The sequence below is a fragment of the Prionailurus bengalensis genome, chromosome F2 (assembly GCF_016509475.1).
Source record: "Prionailurus bengalensis isolate Pbe53 chromosome F2, Fcat_Pben_1.1_paternal_pri, whole genome shotgun sequence".
In the NCBI taxonomy this organism is placed as follows: Eukaryota; Metazoa; Chordata; class Mammalia; order Carnivora; family Felidae; genus Prionailurus; species Prionailurus bengalensis.
The window spans coordinates 34,699,281-34,719,521 of NC_057353.1; the positions used below are offsets into that span (position 1 = coordinate 34,699,281).

At 34.0% G+C, this 20,241-nt stretch overlaps 1 protein-coding gene across 1 annotated transcript in view; it reads left to right on the forward strand.

Moving 5' to 3' along the window:
* LOC122495982 (cyclic nucleotide-binding domain-containing protein 1-like) overlaps positions 1 to 20,241 on the forward strand; it is a 157,685-nt gene that overhangs the window by 7,741 nt on the left and 129,703 nt on the right. Inside the window, exon 2 of the mRNA XM_043602184.1 lies at positions 11,327 to 11,399. Coding sequence (XP_043458119.1) covers positions 11,327 to 11,399 — 73 coding nt within the window. The remainder of the gene's footprint in view (positions 1 to 11,326; positions 11,400 to 20,241) is intronic.

A 20,241-nucleotide genomic window follows, 5' to 3' on the forward strand; every position in this document is an offset into this window, starting at 1 on the left:
TCACCATACTTTTATGCCTTAGCTCATGTTTCCTCTTGGAGTTCCCATCTATCTTGCTCTATTTATTCTTATCATTCCAGTGTCAGTGACTTGAATCTCTGCAAAGACTCTCCTGGCTTCTCCAGTATGAAGTAATGTCTTCCATGTCTCTGACCTGGAAAATCATAAAAATGTGCCTTACGTTTATGGTTCTTATTAGATAAATATCTGGAGATAAGTGGTTACCCTTCATATGTCTTTGTATCTCTAATGCCTAGCATGCAGGTGATAAAAGAAGGAAGGTGAACAAATATTACACAATTTGTGGGAATTTTGGTAAGTAGGTGTCTTTTAAAAGTTATTATGTAATAACATATGCATCAGGCACAAAAAATTATTGAAAAGTTGAGTCTTCCCCCAACCCATACTCCTAATTTTATCCTCAAAAGTAACTATCATGAAAAACATTTTCCTTGTATATATTTTTAATGTTTATATATTTTACATATATATGTAAACATTATATATACATGTATATATTTTTAATATTTATATATTTTTATATTATTTTAATGCATATGGTAGAGCATTTTTATTACCCTATATCCTACTTTTTTTTTACTTATTAGTATCATATATTATGAAGGCCTTTCATGTCAATATGTAGATATGTACCTTATTAATTTTAGTGGCTATAATTATATTTCATTATTTGAATACACCAAAATACTGCTAATGGTTGTGCTATTTAATATATTGTGTCTCATCTTCAACTCCACCCTTCTATATATTCTGCTTTGTAATGCTGGGCTGGGGCTCTGCAAACCAGTTTTTTTCAAGAAGCCAGCTGGCTTCCTGTTAGAATCTGTCAATAGCACGTGTTAGAGGGAGATTGGAAGGCAGGAGCAAAGTTAAGGAATATGTTTATCCTTTTGTTTTCTTTTCTTTTTTTTAAATTTATTTATTTTGAGAGAGATACAGAGAGCAAGCAGGGGAGGGGCATATAGAGGAGAGGGAGAGAGCGACAGAGAGAGAGAGAGAGAGAGAGAGAGAGAGAGAATCCCAAGCAGGCTCTGCACTGTCAGCGCAAAGCTCCACATAGGGCTGGAACTCACAAACCATGAGATCATGACCAAGACTCAGACACTTAACTGACTGACCTACCAAGGGGCCCCTCCTTTTGTTTTCTGTTTCTGGTTTGCTTCTCCTTGTGAGTGTATCTTTTTCACCCAAGCAGCCGCTGTTTGTTCCAGCAGCAGCAGATAATTCCATTTGCAATTTTCCCAGTGTTGCCAGAAATAGCTTCATCACACCCCCTCAACAATCCACCACCAGCTGCTGGTACACTGTCTCAGAAGCACTGCTTCTTAGGGCCACTGCTTCCAGCTTCCAAGTTTTAGTAATTAAACCTCTTCCCTTTGCTTTATCAGCAAAAAGAGTGGTGGTAGATGCTTTCTGCATGATATTTGTGGCTCCCTTTTTGTCTCTTCAATTCTTTAATATTTGACTAATAGTTCTTTGTGTCATTTTTTTTCTATTGAAATTACTGGTGTGGTTTCAGTCTCCTGACAGCTGGATTCTCTCTAATAATACAGTGGGAATTTTTTTCTAGTTACTTTTGCTGTTAAAATCAAATAAACATCCTGTACTACCCTCTTGAGTTGGCAAGCATGTGTATTAATAGCACTGCAAGGCCAAAGGATGTGTGCATTTTAAATTTTGCTAACTATTAACAAGTTGCCTTCAAAGAGTTTGTACTAATTTCTACTCCTACCATCAGCATATGCAAGTTTCTATTTCACAGTATTTATACTAACATCATGCATTATAAAACAAATATTCTGCCAATAAATTAATTGGAGATAGTTTTATTTACTCTGTAAGTTTGCATTTCTTTATGAGTGAGATTTAGAATCTTTTCATATATTTGTGGTCATTTGTATTTATGTGAACAGTCTACTTATATGTCTCTTGCCTATTCATTGAGGTTTATTTTTCCTTTTATTTGAAAGAAATCTTTGTGTATAAAATAAGTTAGCCCTTTGGCATGTAATTTGCAGGTATTTTTCTCAGCTTGTATTTTTTTCATGTTTATGATTTTTGTGTTATACAAATATTTTAGATTGCTTGGACAGTTTTTGTCCTCTGTTATTGATTCTTTCTTAGAATGCTATTCTTCATGCCAAAATTTAAAAATAATTTTTGCTTGCTTCCTTTTATTACTTATGTAGTTTTATTTTATTTTATTTTTTAATTTTTTTTTCAACATTTATTTATTTTTTTGGGACAGAGAGAGACAGAGCATGAACAGGGGAGGGGCAGAGAGAGAGGGAGACACAGAATCGGAAACAGGCTCCAGGCTCTGAGCCATCAGCCCAGAGCCCGACACGGGGCTCGAACTCACGGACCGCGAGATCGTGACCTGGCTGAAGTCGGACGCTTAACCGACTGCGCCACCCAGGCGCCCCTGTAGTTTTATTTTTAATATTAAGGTTGTTAAATATTTGGTGCATCTGGAATTTATTTTCCAATAGTTTTACTTTAGAATAGTGATGTATGGCTACAACTTAATGTTTTTCCAAATGACCAATCAATTCTAACACTATTTGTTGAGTAATCTATCTTTTTCTTACTAATTTGAAATGCCAGTTTTTATTATATGCTGAATTTTCATATGCATTCTGGATGTATTTCTGGAAACTATTATTTACTTTTTCCACTTATTTCTTGTGTATTTATGCATTTGTATTGAATTGTTATAATTCTGAAGCATTATAATATACTTCTGTATCTGGTAAGATTAACCTTCACTGATTACTCTTTTTTAAAAGACTTGTAGCCTTTTATGTTTGTTTTTCTATATGACCTTTAGAAATATTTGGGCTTTTTCAGCAAATAAACATGTGGGTATTTTATTTGGAAATGTGTTAAAGATTCATTTATGAAGAATTGATGTCTTTATGATATTGAATATTCCTACTTAAGAACTTGTAAGGGGTGCCTGAGTGGCTCAGTCTGTTAAGCATCAGGCTCTTGACAGGTCATGATCTCATGGTTCGTGAGACTGAGCCCTGCATTGGGCTCTGTGGAGCCTTCTTCGGAATCTCTCTGCTCTGTTTCTGCCCTCCCCCCTACTCTCACTCTCTCTCTCTCTCAAAATAAATAAATAAATATTTTAAAAAAGAACTTTTTACAATATTCAATTCATCCCTACTTCCAATTTTTGCAAATGTTTTTTTATGCCATTCAATAAAATTTATTTCTGGCATTTTATCTTTTTTTCCTTTGCTATTATGAATGATATCTTTTCCTCATATTTTCTAAGTATAAAAGTCATCATATGAAAAAGCTATTAAATTTTTAAAAGTAAAATTTAAAAAATTTGAAAGTGCAATCTTATGGAAATTTTGTAAGTTTAATATAATGAAACTTATTTTTTCAGAGCCATTTGACACTCAATTTGCCTTAAATATTTTAGCATGTATTTCTTTAAAAATAAGGAATTACTTATTACATAATCACAATATATCCATCAAAGTAAAAACATTAACACAGATAAATTACTGTAATCTAATTCTTAGCCCCCTCCCATTTGAATTTAGCCAATTGTTCTGATAATGATTTTTATAGTAAAAGGATCCAATTCAAAATCTCATGTTGCATTTCATTGTCTTGTCTTCTCTGTTTAGTCTGGAACATTCTCCATTTTCCTTGCCTTTCATTGCTGGGAGATTACAAATTAGTTATTTCGTAGAATATACTTCAGTTTGGTTTCTCTGATCTTTCCTCATGATTAGATTCAAGTAGGATATCTTTGGTAGAAATGTCATAGAAGTGATACTGTGTTCTCTTTCCATCTTATTGGGTGGATGATTTCATTTTAAACAATTGATTAAGGTGGTTATATGGAGATCTTTGCAGTAAATTTACTTTTTCCTTTTTTAATTAATAAGTATTTTGCGAAGAGGTATTTTGAAAGTATGGAAATATCCAGTTTTCATAAAATATTAAATAAATGTAAAATTATAATTTCCTAGTTTGTTCAAAGGCTCCTGATGGTTATTATCATTATATAGTCTGGTGTCCAGCTTGTTCACAGTCCACTGGAAATGCCTTCAAGTTAGTCTAACCATTTTCTTGCTCCCTATCTGAGCCCTAGAATCAGCCATTTTCCCAACGAGCCCTGGTTCATTTTAATGCAGAATTATATTTAGAAGTCAAGATCTGGGTGCTATGTATGTTCATTGATGTTAGGGTGTTATTGTTCCCAAGTCCTCTTAGAGGAAAGATCCTAGGAATAAAAATTTATATTTATGTTTATTTGCATATCAATTTATTGAAAAACATGAGCTTACACCAATTTATTCCAATTGCAGTGCAACACTATAGGCTTCATTCTAATGTTCTCGCTTTCTATACTTGTAATTCCCTTCTCTGAAGCAAGAAACTTTACTCCTATTAACTATACCTTTGATCAGTTTCCTTTATGTAGCTAATCTTCCATATTCACTGCCATCTTATCCCCACTAAGGGTCTAACACTCAGCACTGACAGATCCCCTCCCTCTCCCACTTCATATTGCTCTCCTCACTCCCCTTGAACTCCAGTACTCAGCACAGGCCCACCCCCACACATGGATGCCCTCCACATCTTGTTTTTGGCTGTTGTGACATCCTACCTTTCACCTCCCACTTACAGCTGGCATTGATGCCTACCTTCTTATACTATTCCAGTTGTTTTAAGACACAATTGTTTAGAGACAAGAAGGAACTATTGAATATACACTGTATTTTCTTTGAATGTTTACTTTCTTTACTGTTTTAGTGACTATGCTGATGGGTTTACAGTCGATGCGATTCTGTTTTCTACCTGTATAATTATAACATTTTGCAAGCAGTGTTTTTGTCTCTTTTTTTTCCTACTTTTCATCATTTGTGTATTTCTTTTATCAAATTGTGTAGTTTGGTACTTCGAAAAATTTGCAGTACTGATGGATATTTTTATCTTATGCTATTAAGCATAATAGCAACTTATGCTATTGCTTCTAGCTCCAACATTAAACATGATTCTTTCTTTTGGTTTGATATATTCATCAAGTTAAGAAAAGAAGCTTTTTAAAAATTAAATTATTTAAGAACAATACTGAGTTTTATTGAATATTTATTCTGTATCTGTGGAGATTATGATTTTTTAAATTCTGACTTGGAAATTATATGGTTATATTTTGTCATTGAAATTTCTTTGAATTACTTGGATAAATCGAACTTTGTTGTGTGATAATACTCTGTTAGTATGTTTCTGGGCGCCATATACTGATAATATTCATTGTTTAAAACTGTTTATTTATTTTGAGAGAGACAGAGATTATGTGTTTGTGTGATCAGGGGAGTGACAGAGAGAGAGAGAGGGAGAGAGAGAGAATCCCAAGCAGGCTCTGTGCTGTCAGCATGGAGCCCAATGTGGGGCTCGATATCACAGATTGTGAGATATGACCTGAGCTGAAATCAAGAGTCCAAGGCTTAACCAACTGAGCCACCTGGCTGCCCCTATAATAATTATTTTTATTTGTAAAAGAAATCAGTCTCTGGTTTTCTTTTTCATGCTCTAGTTGTTACATTTGGGTATCAGTGTTTTGCTTGTTTCATCAAAGAAATTTGGAAGCTTTTCTTCTCTGTGTTCTGAAGCATTTAACTAGCACTAGAATTATTTCTTACATAAAGATTTGATAGAAATGACCTATGATTATATTTTATTTGTGTGCATGTAGGGGGATGGCAGAGAAAAACTGCTTTAAGATTGTTCTCCATTTCTTTCAAGGCAACTGATTTATTTAAATTTTCTCTCCCTTCTATGGTCAATTTAGGTAATATGCATTTTCCTGAAAAATCAGTAAGTTTTTTTTTTTATTACTTTGGTATATAGCTTTAAAAATACTCTTGATTTTCTTTATAATGATGTTTATAGTTATTCCCAATTTCATTTCTGACTTTGAGTACTTATTACATATTTTCCTTGTTAAGATAAGCCAGTCATTTATTTTTTCCCTTCAAAGACCCAGATCTTTTGAATTTACTTTTTACTTCATTTGTAGGTAAGAAGGAAAGAAAGTTACTATTGAGATTATTTTGTCTCCATTTATTCCTGAAATTTTTGCTTTATGAATTTTACTGCCATATAATTTGGAACACAAAAATATTTAATAGATTCCATACCTAAATCTCTGTTTCTTGATTTATCAACATTAGATAATGAATATTCACAACCTAGTATACAGTGAGAAAAATTTCCCACTTCACATCATGATTTGATTAGTAAGAATATTAATTTTAAGTCTTTGACTAGTTGCATTCATACCTTCAAATATTATTATTATTTTTAATGTTTATTGTTTAATTTATTTTGACAGAGAGAGATAGTGTGCGAGTAGGGGAAGGGCAGAGACAGAGGGAGACAAAGAATCCCAAGCTGACTCCACGCTGTCAACGCAGAGCCCAATGCCAGGCTTGAACACATGATCTGTGAGATCAAGACCTGATCCAAGAGTTGGATGCTTAACTGACTGAGATGTCCCAGAGCCCCACTTTCAAATATTATTATCAGGGCCCCATTATTTAAAAATATGCTTTAAGATGTAAATAGTAATTATCTGCTATGTGAAGAGGTCTGCACAAATATATTTTATGCTTTCACTTCTCTGCTGAAATTTCCAAATTATTACTATTACTTTTTATACCCTTTTCATTAGAATCTATGTGGAATCTATTATTTGTGTTAAGGTTTACAGAATTTACCTACCCTTTATTAGTATAGTGTCCATATTATTTAAGTTTCAGGTGCATGTTTATCACATTGTATTTTTCAAAGAGGGATTATGATACTTTGTATTCTTTGAGGTCTTATATTTCTTTTATATTTATTGGAAAATAAAACTCATTATATATAATAATATATAATATTATATTGAATATATATAATTTAATTACAATTATATTATATATTTTATTTATTATATAAAATATATATTATAAATAATATATTATATTATAACATATGCATTATTTATATATCATTATAATATATGAGTAATAAAAATTATAAATAATATAATATATATAATATATAATAATAAAATTCACTTTATATATATATACTTATATATTAATATATTTATATATATATATTTATTTATTTATTTATATTTCCTGTCCCCCTTCATTTGTCTTACTGTTTGTCAGGACTTTGCTGTGGAGAAGATTAAAGTCAAACTGAGTTTTGGCTGGGGGCTAAAATAATAGCTTATCTTCAAAACATAGTTACATTAATTTATTCAACCAGTAGAATCTAGAATATCTGATATCTTTGTAAATCATGTATTATGTTTTCTCTTTCCCTTTCTGGGTCATGGTATTTAGTTCTTCATATTCAGGTCTTATATATGAGAACAATGTTCTTATGTTATGTGTGGGAACATTTTTTTTCCCTATACCATTATTTATGTTCCCTTGTTCAGGAAAAATTTCCACATATGGTATCTGCTTTCTATATTCATTTATCACTTTCTTTTTTTTTCCCTCTATTTTAATGTTAGCCTTTATGTTCTGTGATTATATTTTCTTAAGTATTGTCATTTTTACTATTTCTAATGGAAATTTTGTCAAAATTTTATCTTTTTCTTCTTCCTTAACATAGCCTGTTTAGTTATAATTTCTTAGGTGTACAACTTAGTGATTTGACAACTTTATACATTTTGCTGTGTTCACCACAAGTGTAGCTGCCATCTGTCCATTTACATCTCTATTACAGTATCATTGACTATTCCTTGTGCAGTTGATTTGACCTCTATTTCTCTTCAGTGACTGAGACAAACTGCCTTTGTGTTGATTGCCACCTAACATTTGTCATCCTACCACCATAACAATCTAATTCTCAAAAAAACCGAGTATATGTGGAATCTTTGTCCAGCCCTACATTCCATATATATCATGGGTTTTATATACAAAAATTAGTTCAAAGGAAACAAATAAATACTCTATTAACCATCAATGTAGGTATGTTTAATTCCCTATTATTACACACATTTAGACTAACGTAAAAATGTAGAACTGGATCACTTATCCAAGTGTGTATAGAAAGAATTAATCATGCTTATAGTGTCTGATGAATCCTTTATTTATTCTTACCATTAATGTTTCTGTTGCTATTGCTGCTGACCTGCTTCTTTGTGCTCTGAATATTGCATTAAGCAAAGTTCTCCTTATCATTGGATTAGAGTGTATCCTGCAAGTACTTTTGAAGAAGTCCTAGCTTTCTGTTTTCTAGCTAGCCATACTCTGGCATTTCCACTTGGTAATTGTCACATTTTCTCTTTGTCTCTGCTGTTCATCTCTTTTATGTTGCCCAGTAGCCACTCCGATAAGTCTAGTCTCCTAGTATATAGTAGTTTTGCATTTACATATTTTTAAGCCTTCACTTATTTTATTGCTTCTTCTTAGCTTTTTGCAAGGGGTATTTACCTTTTAAGGGAAAGTTTATTGGGGAAAATGGTTTAATTTTATTTTAACACTCACCAGACCCATTTTTAGCAAATCTTTATAACCCCCACATAAGCTTACATAACTCACTATACTGCATGAATATGGAAATACATATCTACCCCTTAAAGACATTAACACATAAAAACAAATGATCACCAATGTATCACTCAGATAAAACACTGGATTTTAGTTTCTCTATTTCAATAATATATAGTGAGCATTATATCAGTAAAGAAAATTGGCTTTTTGATTGTGTCATGGATTTCTTGTTCTTTGTTTCTAGCTTAGAATTTACTTTGTAATCACCCTTTTATATCAGCTTTTAATCTTCTTTCAAACAAACTGTGCTCAAAATCCATGATTTTACCCCCATTATAAGGTGAAGCCCACTGTACTTCTGTGAGAAGCCCAACTAAGACATATTCATGAGGGAAAACAAGACTGGAAAACAGATGTAAACCTAGTACCTTCTGAACTCCTTAGGCTTTATCCTGGTATTAGATTTGATCATCTGAAAAGCTCAACTTCCGGTGTTTACAAAGTTACAATTTCATGTTGAAATCTATTGGCCTTTTCTTTTTCACAAAACTGCTTCAAAGACAAGATCCATTATATTGTTCAAAACCCTTTTTGTAAAGTCCCTTGTGACAAATACCTCTTGGAAATAAGAATCAACAAAGAAGAAATTTTTTGATGAATGTGAAGTGTCCTTCTAGGCTGTGAGTACTTACTATATAGGCTATTGTAGTTTTGAGTTTACTTGCTGTGCCAAGTTTAGTGCAAAGCCTTACCCTCAAGTGCTATAGCTTTTCTCAGGCCAGTTGATTTCTCCATTTTTCTATTCTTTGTTAGCAATTCTTTGTTTTATAATATCCATCCTGTGATATTCTTTGTAAGGTACTTAAGCTGAAGGTGAAAATATTTACTTTTAAAAATCCCCCTTTTAAGCCAAAATTTCTCAACCCTTGACCTGTTTTAAAAATCTCTATGGCGGGGCGTCTGGGTGGCTCAGTTGGTTAAGCGTCCGACTTCGGCTCAGGTCATGATCTCGTGGTCCATGAGTTCGAGCTCCGCGTCGGGTTCTGTGCTGACAGCTCAGAGCCTGGAGCCTGTTTCAGATTCTGTGTCTCCCTCTCTCTCTGCCCCTCCCCTGTTCATGCTCTGTCATTCTCTGTCTCAAAAATAAATAAACGTTAAAAAAAATCTCTATGGCAATTATCCCCTTTTCCTGTCTGTACCAGTCACCATGGCTATTTCAGATCCGATTTTTAAACTGGACTAAACTGATACTTCATAGAAGTCTCTATCTTTTTTTTTTCCCATTGAGGGAGAGAGAGAGAGAGAGCAGGGGAAGGGCAGAGAGAGAGAGAATCTGAGGTAGGCTCCATACCCAGTGGAAAGCCAATGTGGCCTTGGTCTCATGACCATCATCAATCAGATCATGACCTGAGCTGAAATCAGGAGTCAGATGCTTAACCAACTGAGCCACCCAGGTGCCCCCATAGGAATCTTTTCTTCATCTATCAGTCTAAAAACTACTATAATTAAGATTTTATTTAATATTCTATGTCAGAAATATGAATATACTTAAAAGTAGTTTTGATAAAATCTAGCTATAACTTGGCTCATTTAAAATAAGTATTCCATATGTTGCTAAAGTGAAATTAGGTGATTTTTTTGATTCTTAAGGCTTAACTGAGTAATATAGGTAAGAAAATACCTAAATCATGTAATCAGTATTTTCAAATTTATTAAATGGTAATGATTTATTTATATGGATAGCAGCCAGTTTTCTGTTTAAATTTCTTTTATTTAAATTTCATATTTAGAAACTGCTATATATTATTGATGATTAATTTTAGATCACAAAAGTCTTAAAAAACTGTCAAATTTTATGATTCAGTAATTTGAAATTAAAATTGATAAATTTGGACATGTCAAATTCTATTTCTTCCTTATTAGAATGTGGTTAATAGTTACATTTCAAGAAGTTTAGAAATGCATTAAGCTGCTGATTTTCTCAATACCTTTGCCCTAAGGGAAGACATAATGTGCATGTTGTTTATTTATTACTGCTTTCTGTTTTGCAGCATTTCTAACAGCATGCATTCTCCTGGAAAAAGGAGAGGACGTAGGATGTGAGTGCCCATCATTTTAATGATGCTCATTGCACTCAATACTCTATCTTCCTTTTCATCTCCTTTGAAGGATGTCAGTTATTTCTGGCACTGAAGGAGAATTACAATTAGCTTGCTTCTTGTCTATGACTACCTTTCTGCTCTTAAGGGATATTGTGTGATTTGCTTACATATTAACTTCAGAAGAAATTGCAGACTGAATCCAGATATTGGAAGGTGCTCTGAAATGGGGCTAGCCAAAGATGGGGGCCTGCATAGGACTGAATAAAAACTAGTAGTATTCCAGAGAGAGAGAGACACAGGGACAGAGACAGAGACAGTGACAGGGACCTCAGGAAAACTCTTTGAATTGTCATGTCATTGTCAGTTCACATTCTCAAGGTATGGGATGGGGATTCTGAAAGGCTTACTTATAGAGGAGAAACATATATGACACCTATAAACTCCAGAAAAATAAACAAACAATGTCAGACCAGATTTGACATCAGTGAAAACCATTACATTCTTTCTTTGTTTTAATCACCTTATTCAATGCTGCTTATATATCAAAGACTGATAATACTTCACTTCCATGGTTGATGAATTCTTTTACTATTTGTAATTAAACTCTATATACAATCTTTATTACTAAGATTATAGAAAATTACCCAAATTTTTAATTGATTTTTTTTTCAGAGTTGAAAATGTCTAAGTACATTGATTATGGTCAGTTGAATGCATTGTGCCATATGAGAGGACTACAATCTAGGTAAGTTATTCATATGTTTCTTTTTCTATCATTCAAATGAATAAAAACATGTTTGTTTTATGAATAAAGTGTTGTAATAAACCAATGTTGACTCATAGGTACTTGATTTACCACATAGATAAAAACATTTGAAAACCTGGAGGTTATTTCTTTAGATCGAAGGGGCAGAATATATGCTATATTTTAAGGAAACAATTGGGTGTGAAACAAACATAATTCATCCTTACCTGGGCCCTTTTTAGTATTTAAAAACAGTCATAAGGGAAGAAAGCTTTAAATGGTTGAAAACACAAATCCAGAGTGAAATAAGTGCTTTAGCAGTGCCCAGGAAATGCCTCATTGAAATATACTGGAGCCAAAGAACTAGGAAATATTAGGGCTCAAAGCTCAGGATTCCTAAGGTATGTGATACTTGATGATATAATTTTTATTTTTATTTATTTATTAAAAAAATTGATGTTTATTTATTTATTTTGAGAGAGAGGGGGAAGGAGAGACAGCATGAGTGAAGGAGAGGCAGAGAGAAGGAGACACAGAATCCCAAGCAGGTTCCACACCATCAGTGCAGAGCCCGATGTAGAAGCTCAAACTCACAAACTTCGAGATCATGACCTGAGCTGAGTTCAGGAGTCATATACTTAACTGACTGAGCCACCCAGGCATCTCTGAAGATGTAATTTTTAAAAATTTATTGTCTTGTCAATTCCTTTTCCCAAGTTGGATTATTGAAATTATAAAACTAGTTATTTTCTACGTATCAGTCAGTGTCCATCCACTCTCCCACTTTACTAAGAGAGGACCTTGCCTCAGCTTTAATGGGACTGCTGAGAAAATGCCCCAACAACTGTACAGACTTTATCTCTCTATTTTAAAATATCTATGCCTGGGTGGCTCAGTTGGTTAAGCGTCCAACTCTTGATTTCTGCTCAGGTCATGATCTTAAGGTTCTTGAGATTGAGTCCCATCAAGTTTCTCGAGATTGAGCCCTGTGTCAGACTCTGCACTGACAGCACTGAGCTTGCTTGGGATTCTGTTTCTCTCTCTCTCAAAATAAATAGACTTAAAAAAAATCTAAGTCACATCCTGTTGTTAATTAATTAATTTCATCATGATAAGTGCACTCCTTAATCCCCATCACCTATTTGCCCCATGCTCCCACCCACTTCCCCTCTGGTAACCATCAGTTTCTTCTCTATAGTTAAGAGTTTGTTTCTAGGTTTTTCTCTCTCTCCTTTTTCCCCTTTGCTTATTTGTTTTGTTTCTTAAATTCCACATATTAGTGAGATCATGTTGCATTTGTCTTTTTCTGATCTATTTCGCTTAGCATTCTACTCTCTAGCTCCATCTATGTTGTTGCAGATGGCAAGATTTCATTCTTTTTGATGGCTGAATAATGTTCCGTTGTATATATATCATGTTTCCTTTATCCATTTGTCTATCAATGGACACTTGAGTTGCTTCCATAGTTTGGGCATTGTAAATAATGCTGCAGTAAGCATAGGGTTGCATGTATTTGTTTGAATTAGTGTTTTGTAATTTTGGGGTCAATACCCAGTAGTGCAATTCTTGGATTATAGGGTAGTTCTATTTTTAACTTTTTGAGGAAATTCCATACTGTTTTCTGGAGTGGCTGAACCAGTGCAAGAGAGTTATTTTTTCTCCACACCCTTACCAATACTTGTTGTTTCTGGTGTTTTTTATTTTTTTGTATTTTTGATTCCAAATTATTTAGAGACCTTCACTGATCTTCCCATTTCTTCTTTTTAAGGGAAAGGGAGGAGGACATGCTTTTTTTTATATTCCTCGGATTTCTCCCAAGAATGATTTTTTTTTCTCCATGCACTTATGCCTCCTCCTAACTCTCAGTTCCTTTCAGCACAGGATGAAGAATCAAATGCATGTACTCCAGAGTCAGGTCACCTGGTTTGAATCCTGGCTCAGCTACTTACTGGCTGTGCCACCTTGGATTGGTTACTTAATTTCTCTTTACCTCAGTTTTCTCATTTTAAAATGGAGATAATAATGGTACCTATTTTACAGAGTTATTAGGACAATTAAATGAAATAATATATGTAACGTAAACAAGGCCTGGCACACAGTGAAAGCTATATAAATGTTATGTTTTAAATTATTAATGGTATTCAAAAAGGCTCATCCAAGTTTTTAACTGTTGAGCTTGTCTTATATACTGATCTCTTTTCTAACACATAAAAACCTAAAGCTATTTAAGGCTTTGGAGCCGAACTTTTTTTTTTTTTTTTCTTTTCATTTTCCTTTTTTGCTTTTTTAGCCCAGACATAAAAAACAAAAAACAGAAAACCAAACATGTTTCTAGACCTACCCCCCAGCCCCCACTTTGGGTGATCATAGTAAGAGAGTAAATCATCTAGATGTAGGTCGGCCAAAGTATCCATTTTACATAAATATTATCAGCTTTCATCTTTCAGGTTTGATAATCTCTCCTAAGTAGTATTCTCCCATCAGACAATAAGCTTCTCTAAGCCCAGTCTGGTTGTCCTGCCTGACTTCCTTCTATTAAATCCCACATTTACTGTGCCTTCTCTTAGATACCAAATCCCCAGAGTTTTTTGGATGTTTTCTTTTGAGGAACTGGTACACACCAGGGGTCTGGGAGAGGGCATGTTTTAGCATACCTGTATATATGTTTTGGGTTTAGGTTTAGGAAAAGAATATAGGATTACAAATACAGCCATAGATATGAAAATGAATATTTTTTTAGAATAAGAAAATAAATTACAAAAAATTAATGATGGCATGGCAATTCAGGTCCTTTTTCCTAATGAGATTTCTTTATGGAGTTTATCAGAAATATATACATTGAATTCTTTCAGAATTACAAAGCTTTTAATTGATTTTAACAAATTGGGAAGAGATATAAGAAAAATGTATTCCTTCATATTTATTTATTCTTTATCTGCTAGATGTTAAAAATGACCAATGAAATATTCTTCCCCTAGAACAAAAAAAGAAAGGCTGAGAATTAAATGACTCAAGGATTGAAATTTTTATACATGAAACCTACCAAGGGTTTGATTATAGATATATAGCTACATATCTCTATCTCTATCTCTATCTCTATCTCTATCTCTATCTCTATCTCTATCTCTCTCTACCTCTACCTCTACCTCTACCTCTACCTCTACCTCTACCTCTACCTCTGTCTATATTTATATATCTTCCTTATAGTTGTGCTTCCTTTGGCCCAGGATGGGAAGATGGAGGGGAGGCTGCTACTCTCCACCACTTCCCATGTGCCTCTACCCTGTACTCAATCCCGGTTGTTGAAGCTGCTCCTGTCCCCTACTGGGCATATGAGAGCTCTTGTTACTGGATTTTATACCTTGTGCCTGCGTGTCTATAAACTTTGTACAAAAAGCAAGCCCCAGTGTGTGGTAGCTGCTCTCCATATGCATGTGGTCAGTCACTTGGTGTCTGTCTGATATTTCTTCTCTGAGAATAGATACAGTGTTGGTATATTATTCTGGAATTTTTTTATCACAAGTAAAAGAAAATTTAGTAACAAAGAGGGATGATGTCACTTTGATGTAACATCTAAATTCTTAGATGTAGGATTTTTTATCCCTAGTAGACTACATATGTTCCATAAGGGCAGGAGATTTACCTTATTGCTTCCTACCCCTAGACATTTGTCATAGAGGTCAATGTTTTGAACTGAATTACACTCTTATGTTCAGTAGAAATAACTATCTTCTTCATGACTAAAATATATATACATATATGGGTTTTCTACCTGTGTTGATTAGGAGGATAGGTACATATTTATAGTGTGTAATTTTTATTTATTTATTTTTTTAGTATTGTCTAGAGAGCTAATAATTTTTAAACATTTTTTTAAAGCAACTGTTGGTTTGACATTCCAATTTTCTTCCTGAACTGTATGCTTTGAGGATTGTTTTCCTTATCAAAGTACTTTATGATCAGTCAGCTCTTTTGTTTAAAGTTAAATTTACTTGGTTATAAACAGAGTAGTATGGTTTAAAAGGAAATGTATGTTCTCCTAAGTTTCAGACAAACAAACAAACATGAGGCTACATGTTTGCAACTGCATTTTCTTATGTGACCAATTCTTGTAATTTCAGGCAAAAACCTTTAAACATGTCTGAATTGGAAATATAAGACACAAAGTTATGATGCGTATGCATTTGTGCATTTGTATAAGAATAGTGTTAATCAGACAATTAGCTTTGTGACTGGGATATAGAGTTTAATATTTATTAGTGATTAATATTACTAATATATCACCATTTAGTCTCAAATATGGATGTAGTTATACTAACTATATACTTTTTATACTTATGGAGATTATAACTCATAAATAGGTTTTAGCCTAAAGTTCATTTAAAAATTTTTTTAAAAATATTTATTTTTGGGGCGCCTGGGTGGCGCAGTCGGTTAAGCGTCCGACTTCAGCCAGGTCATGATCTCGCGGTCCGTGAGTTCGAGCCCCGCGTTGGGCTCTGGGCTGATGGCTCAGAGCCTGGAGCCTGTTTCCGATTCTGTGTCTCCCTCTCTCTCTGCCCCTCCCCCGTTCATGCTCTGCCTCTCTCTGTCCCAAAAATAAATAAACGTTGAAAAAAAATATTAAAAAAAATAAATAAATAAAAATATTTATTTTTGAGAGGGAGACAGACAGACAGAGCACAAGTGGGGGAGGGGCAGAGAGAGAGGGAGACACAGAATCTGAAGCAGGCTCCAGGCACTGAGCTGTCAGCACAGAGCCTGACATGGGGCTCAAACATGAAATGTGAGATCATGACCTGAGCCGAAGTTGGATGCCTAACAGACTGAGCCACGCAGGCACCCCCAGCCCAAAGTTCATTTTTAAGTTGACTATCTAGCATTCATCATTTCCCCGTAGACACAATATTATAGAGTCAGAGGATTGTAGAATAGAAAGTTAAGTCAGAAATCATCTGGTGGAAACTCCTTAACATACAGGTGATTAATTTTGCCTAATTTTCCCAAACTGTATCTTTTAATTTTATGCTTTAATAATAAAAAGGATGAATATTATGCCATTAAAATTATAGTCATCAATAAAAATACAAAAAAATGACATTTAATAATTGTTTCTTTCTTATTGCTTCAGGTTAAGGTAAAGTACATTAAATTAATGGAGTATTAGAAGTTGATAGATGGGGCACCTGGGTGGCGCAGTCCGTTAAGCGTCCGACTTCAGCCAGGTCACGATCTTGTGGTCCGTGAGTTCGAGCCCCGCGTCGGGCTGGGCTGATGGCTCGGAGCCTGGAGCCTGTTTCCGATTCTGTGTCTCCCTCTCTCTCTGCCCCTCCCCCGTTCATGCTCTGTCTCTCTCTGTCCCAAAAATAAATAAACGTTGAAAAAAAAAATTAAAAAAAAAAAAGAAGTTGATAGAGACAATACAAATTATTTTAAAGCAGCTCCTGGAGAAGGTTAAGGCTTTTAGAGTCTATTGATAATGGCTAGTTCTTCATTATAACTATTTTCATTTCAAAATATATTATCTTTCTTTTTCTTAGTGAGGTTGTTTTACTAATACATAATAATATGTTGACATACTAGACATAACCATATTTTTTGACATAAAATGAAGATATGAAGAGTTAGGCAATTTTTATTTTTAAGGAATTAAAGTGTGGATAAGAAAGGAGACAAAAAGAACTTTGAAAATATGGTTTATGATAGATAAAGGAAATTAACCAAGCTGTGATTTCACAAACATTTATCAGGAATGAAATCAATTTTTATTTTGAACAGTTTCTACTGTTCAAATGACCACAATTTGCACTGTCAATCCAGTGGTGGCAGAAAAGGTAGGCAGAGATAGACTGAATCTTGCATTTATTTTATAGGCTGTGAACACCTTGGAAGCTTGTAATTCAGGGTGTACTTATCAATGTTATTTTACCCAAAGTGCATGTGCTTATCTTCAACTGTCTAGAGCAAGATTCTCTACCTGAGGCATTACCTTTCCCAGGGGCATATAAACGTGGACTGGGAGATGACACTTATAATAAATGGGTAGGAACTAGGCATTGTAAACAGTGTAGTGTGCAGTAAAATCCTGCACATTGTTTTATCCAAATGTCAATAACCCTCTGTGATGTTGTATTTTATAATAAGAAATATATATTTGGTCTGGTTTCTGGCAGGGAGCTCCTAAAACTGTTGAAATTTCCTAAATGATAGGGTGATAAAGGTGTCTGTTGTTATGTTAATGAGGTGGTAGTTGAGGCCACCAAGGGATTGGTTTTGAAGGAAGACCAACCACGTGTTTAAAAAGTTCAAACTTTCAGTCCCACCCCATGACCTCCTGGGAGGGGCTAGAGTTTGAATCAATTGTTAATGGCCAGTGATTTAATCAGTCATGACTATGTAATGAAGCTTCCATAAAAACCCAGAAGTATGGGGTTTGGGGAGCTTCTGGGTTGGTTAACATGTGGTGGTGCTGATTAAATGCTGTGCCTGGAGAAGGTATGAAAGCCTTGTACCCCTTACCATATATCTTGCCCAATGCATTTGTTCCATCTGGATGTTCATCTGAATCCTTTATAACAGACTTTTATAATAATCCAATAAACATAAGTACAGTTGATCCTTGAACAACACAGGTTTGAGCTGCATGGGAAAACTTATGTGGTTTTTCTTCAAGTTTTATTTAAATTCTAGTTAGTTCATATATAGTGTAATATTAGTTTCAGATGTAGAATTTAGTGGTTCATCACTTAGATACAACACCCAGTGCTCATCATAACACATGCCCTCCTTAATACCCATCACTATTTAACCCATCCTTCAACCACCTCCCCTCCAGTAACCCTCAATTTGTTCTCTATAGTTGTGTCTGTTTCCTGGTTTGCCTCTCTCCATTTTTCCCCCTTATGTTCATCAGTTTTGTTTCTTAAACTCATCTGAATGAGATCATACAGCTTTTGTCTTTCTCTGATTTATTTCACTTAGCATAATACTCTAGCTCCATCCATGTTGTTGCAAATGGCAAAATTTCATTCTTTTTGATGGATATATATTCCATTATATATATATTTTTTTACCACATCTTCTTTATCCATTCATCAGTTGATGGACTCTTGGGCTCTTTCCATAATTTGCCTATTGTTGATAATGCTGCTATAAACATCAGGGTGCATGTGCCCCTTCAAATCATGATGTTTGTATCCTTTGGGTAAATACCTAGTAGTGTAATTGCTGTATTGGAGGGTAGTTCTATTTTTAACTCTTTGAGAACCTCCATACTCTTTTTAGAGTGGCTGCACTAGTTTGCATTTCCACCAACAGTGTAGAGTGTTCCCCTTTCTTTGCATCCTTGCCAACACCTGTTGTTTCCTATGTTGTTCATTTTAGCCATTGTGACAGGTGTGAGGTAATAATTCATTGTAGTTTTGATTTGCATTTGATGATGAATGATGTTAAGCATTTTTTCAAGTGTCTGTTAGCCATTTATATGTCTTCTTTGGAAAAATGTCTATTTATGTCTTCTGTCCATTTTTAACTGGATTATTAATATTTTGTGTGTTGAGTTTTATAAGTTATTTATATATTTTGGATACTAACCCTTTATCAGATATGTCATTTGCAAATATATTCTCCCATTCTGAAAGTTTTCTTTTAGCTTTATTTGATGATTTCCTTTATTGTGCAGTTTTTTTATCTTGATAAAGGTCCAATAGTTTATTCTTGCTTTTGTTTCCCTTGCCTCAGGAGATGTATCTAGTAAGTTGCTATGGCTGGTGTCAAAGTGGTTACTACCTGTGTTATCCCCTAGGATTTTTTTGGTTTCCCATCTTACATTTAGGTCTTTCATCTATTTTGAATTTATTTTTGTGTATGTTATAAGAAAATAGTCCAATTGCATTATTTTGCCTGTTGATGTCCAGTTTGCCCAACACCATTTGTTGAAAAGACATTCTTTTTCCCATTGGATATTCTTTCCTGCTTTGTCAAAGATTAGTTAACCATATAATAGTGGGTCCATTTCTGGTTTTCAATTCTGTTCCATTGATTTATGTGTCTGTTTTTGTGCCAGTACCATACTGTTTTGATGACTACAGCTTCATAATATAACTTGAAGTGTGGAATTGTGATGCCTCCAGCTTTGCTTTCCTTTTTCAAGATTACTTTGGCATTTAGGGTCTTTTGTGGTTCCATAACATTTTAGGATAGTTAGTTCTAGCTCTGTGAAAAATGCTGTTGGTATTTTGATACAGGTTGCATTAAATGTGTGTATTGCTTCCAATAGTATAGACATTTTAGCAATATTTGTTGTTCCACTCCATGAACATGGAATATTATTCCATTTTTTTGTGTTATCTTCAATTCCTTTCATCAGTGTTATATTGTTTTTAGAGTACAGACATTTTACCTCTTTGGTGAGATTTATTCCTAGGTATCTTATGGGTTTTGGTGAAGTTGTAAAAGGAGTTGATTCCTTTATTTCTCTTTCTGCTTCTTTGTTATTAGTGTATAGAAATGCAATAGATTTATGTATGTTGATTTTGTATCTTGTGACTTTTCTGAATTCATGTATCAATTCTAGCAATTTTTTGGTGGGGTCTTTTGGGTTTTCATATAGAGTATCACGTCATTTGCAAATAGTGAAAGTTTGGGTTCTTTCTTGCTGATTTGGATGGATACCTTTTAATTCTTTTTTGTTGTCTGATTGCGGAGGCTAGGACCTCCAGTACTATGTTAAATAACAATGGTGAAAGTGGACATCTTTGTCTTGTTCTGACTGTAGAGGAAAAGCTCTCAGTTTTTTCCCATTGAGGATGATATTGGCTGTGGGTTTTTTGCATATAGCTTT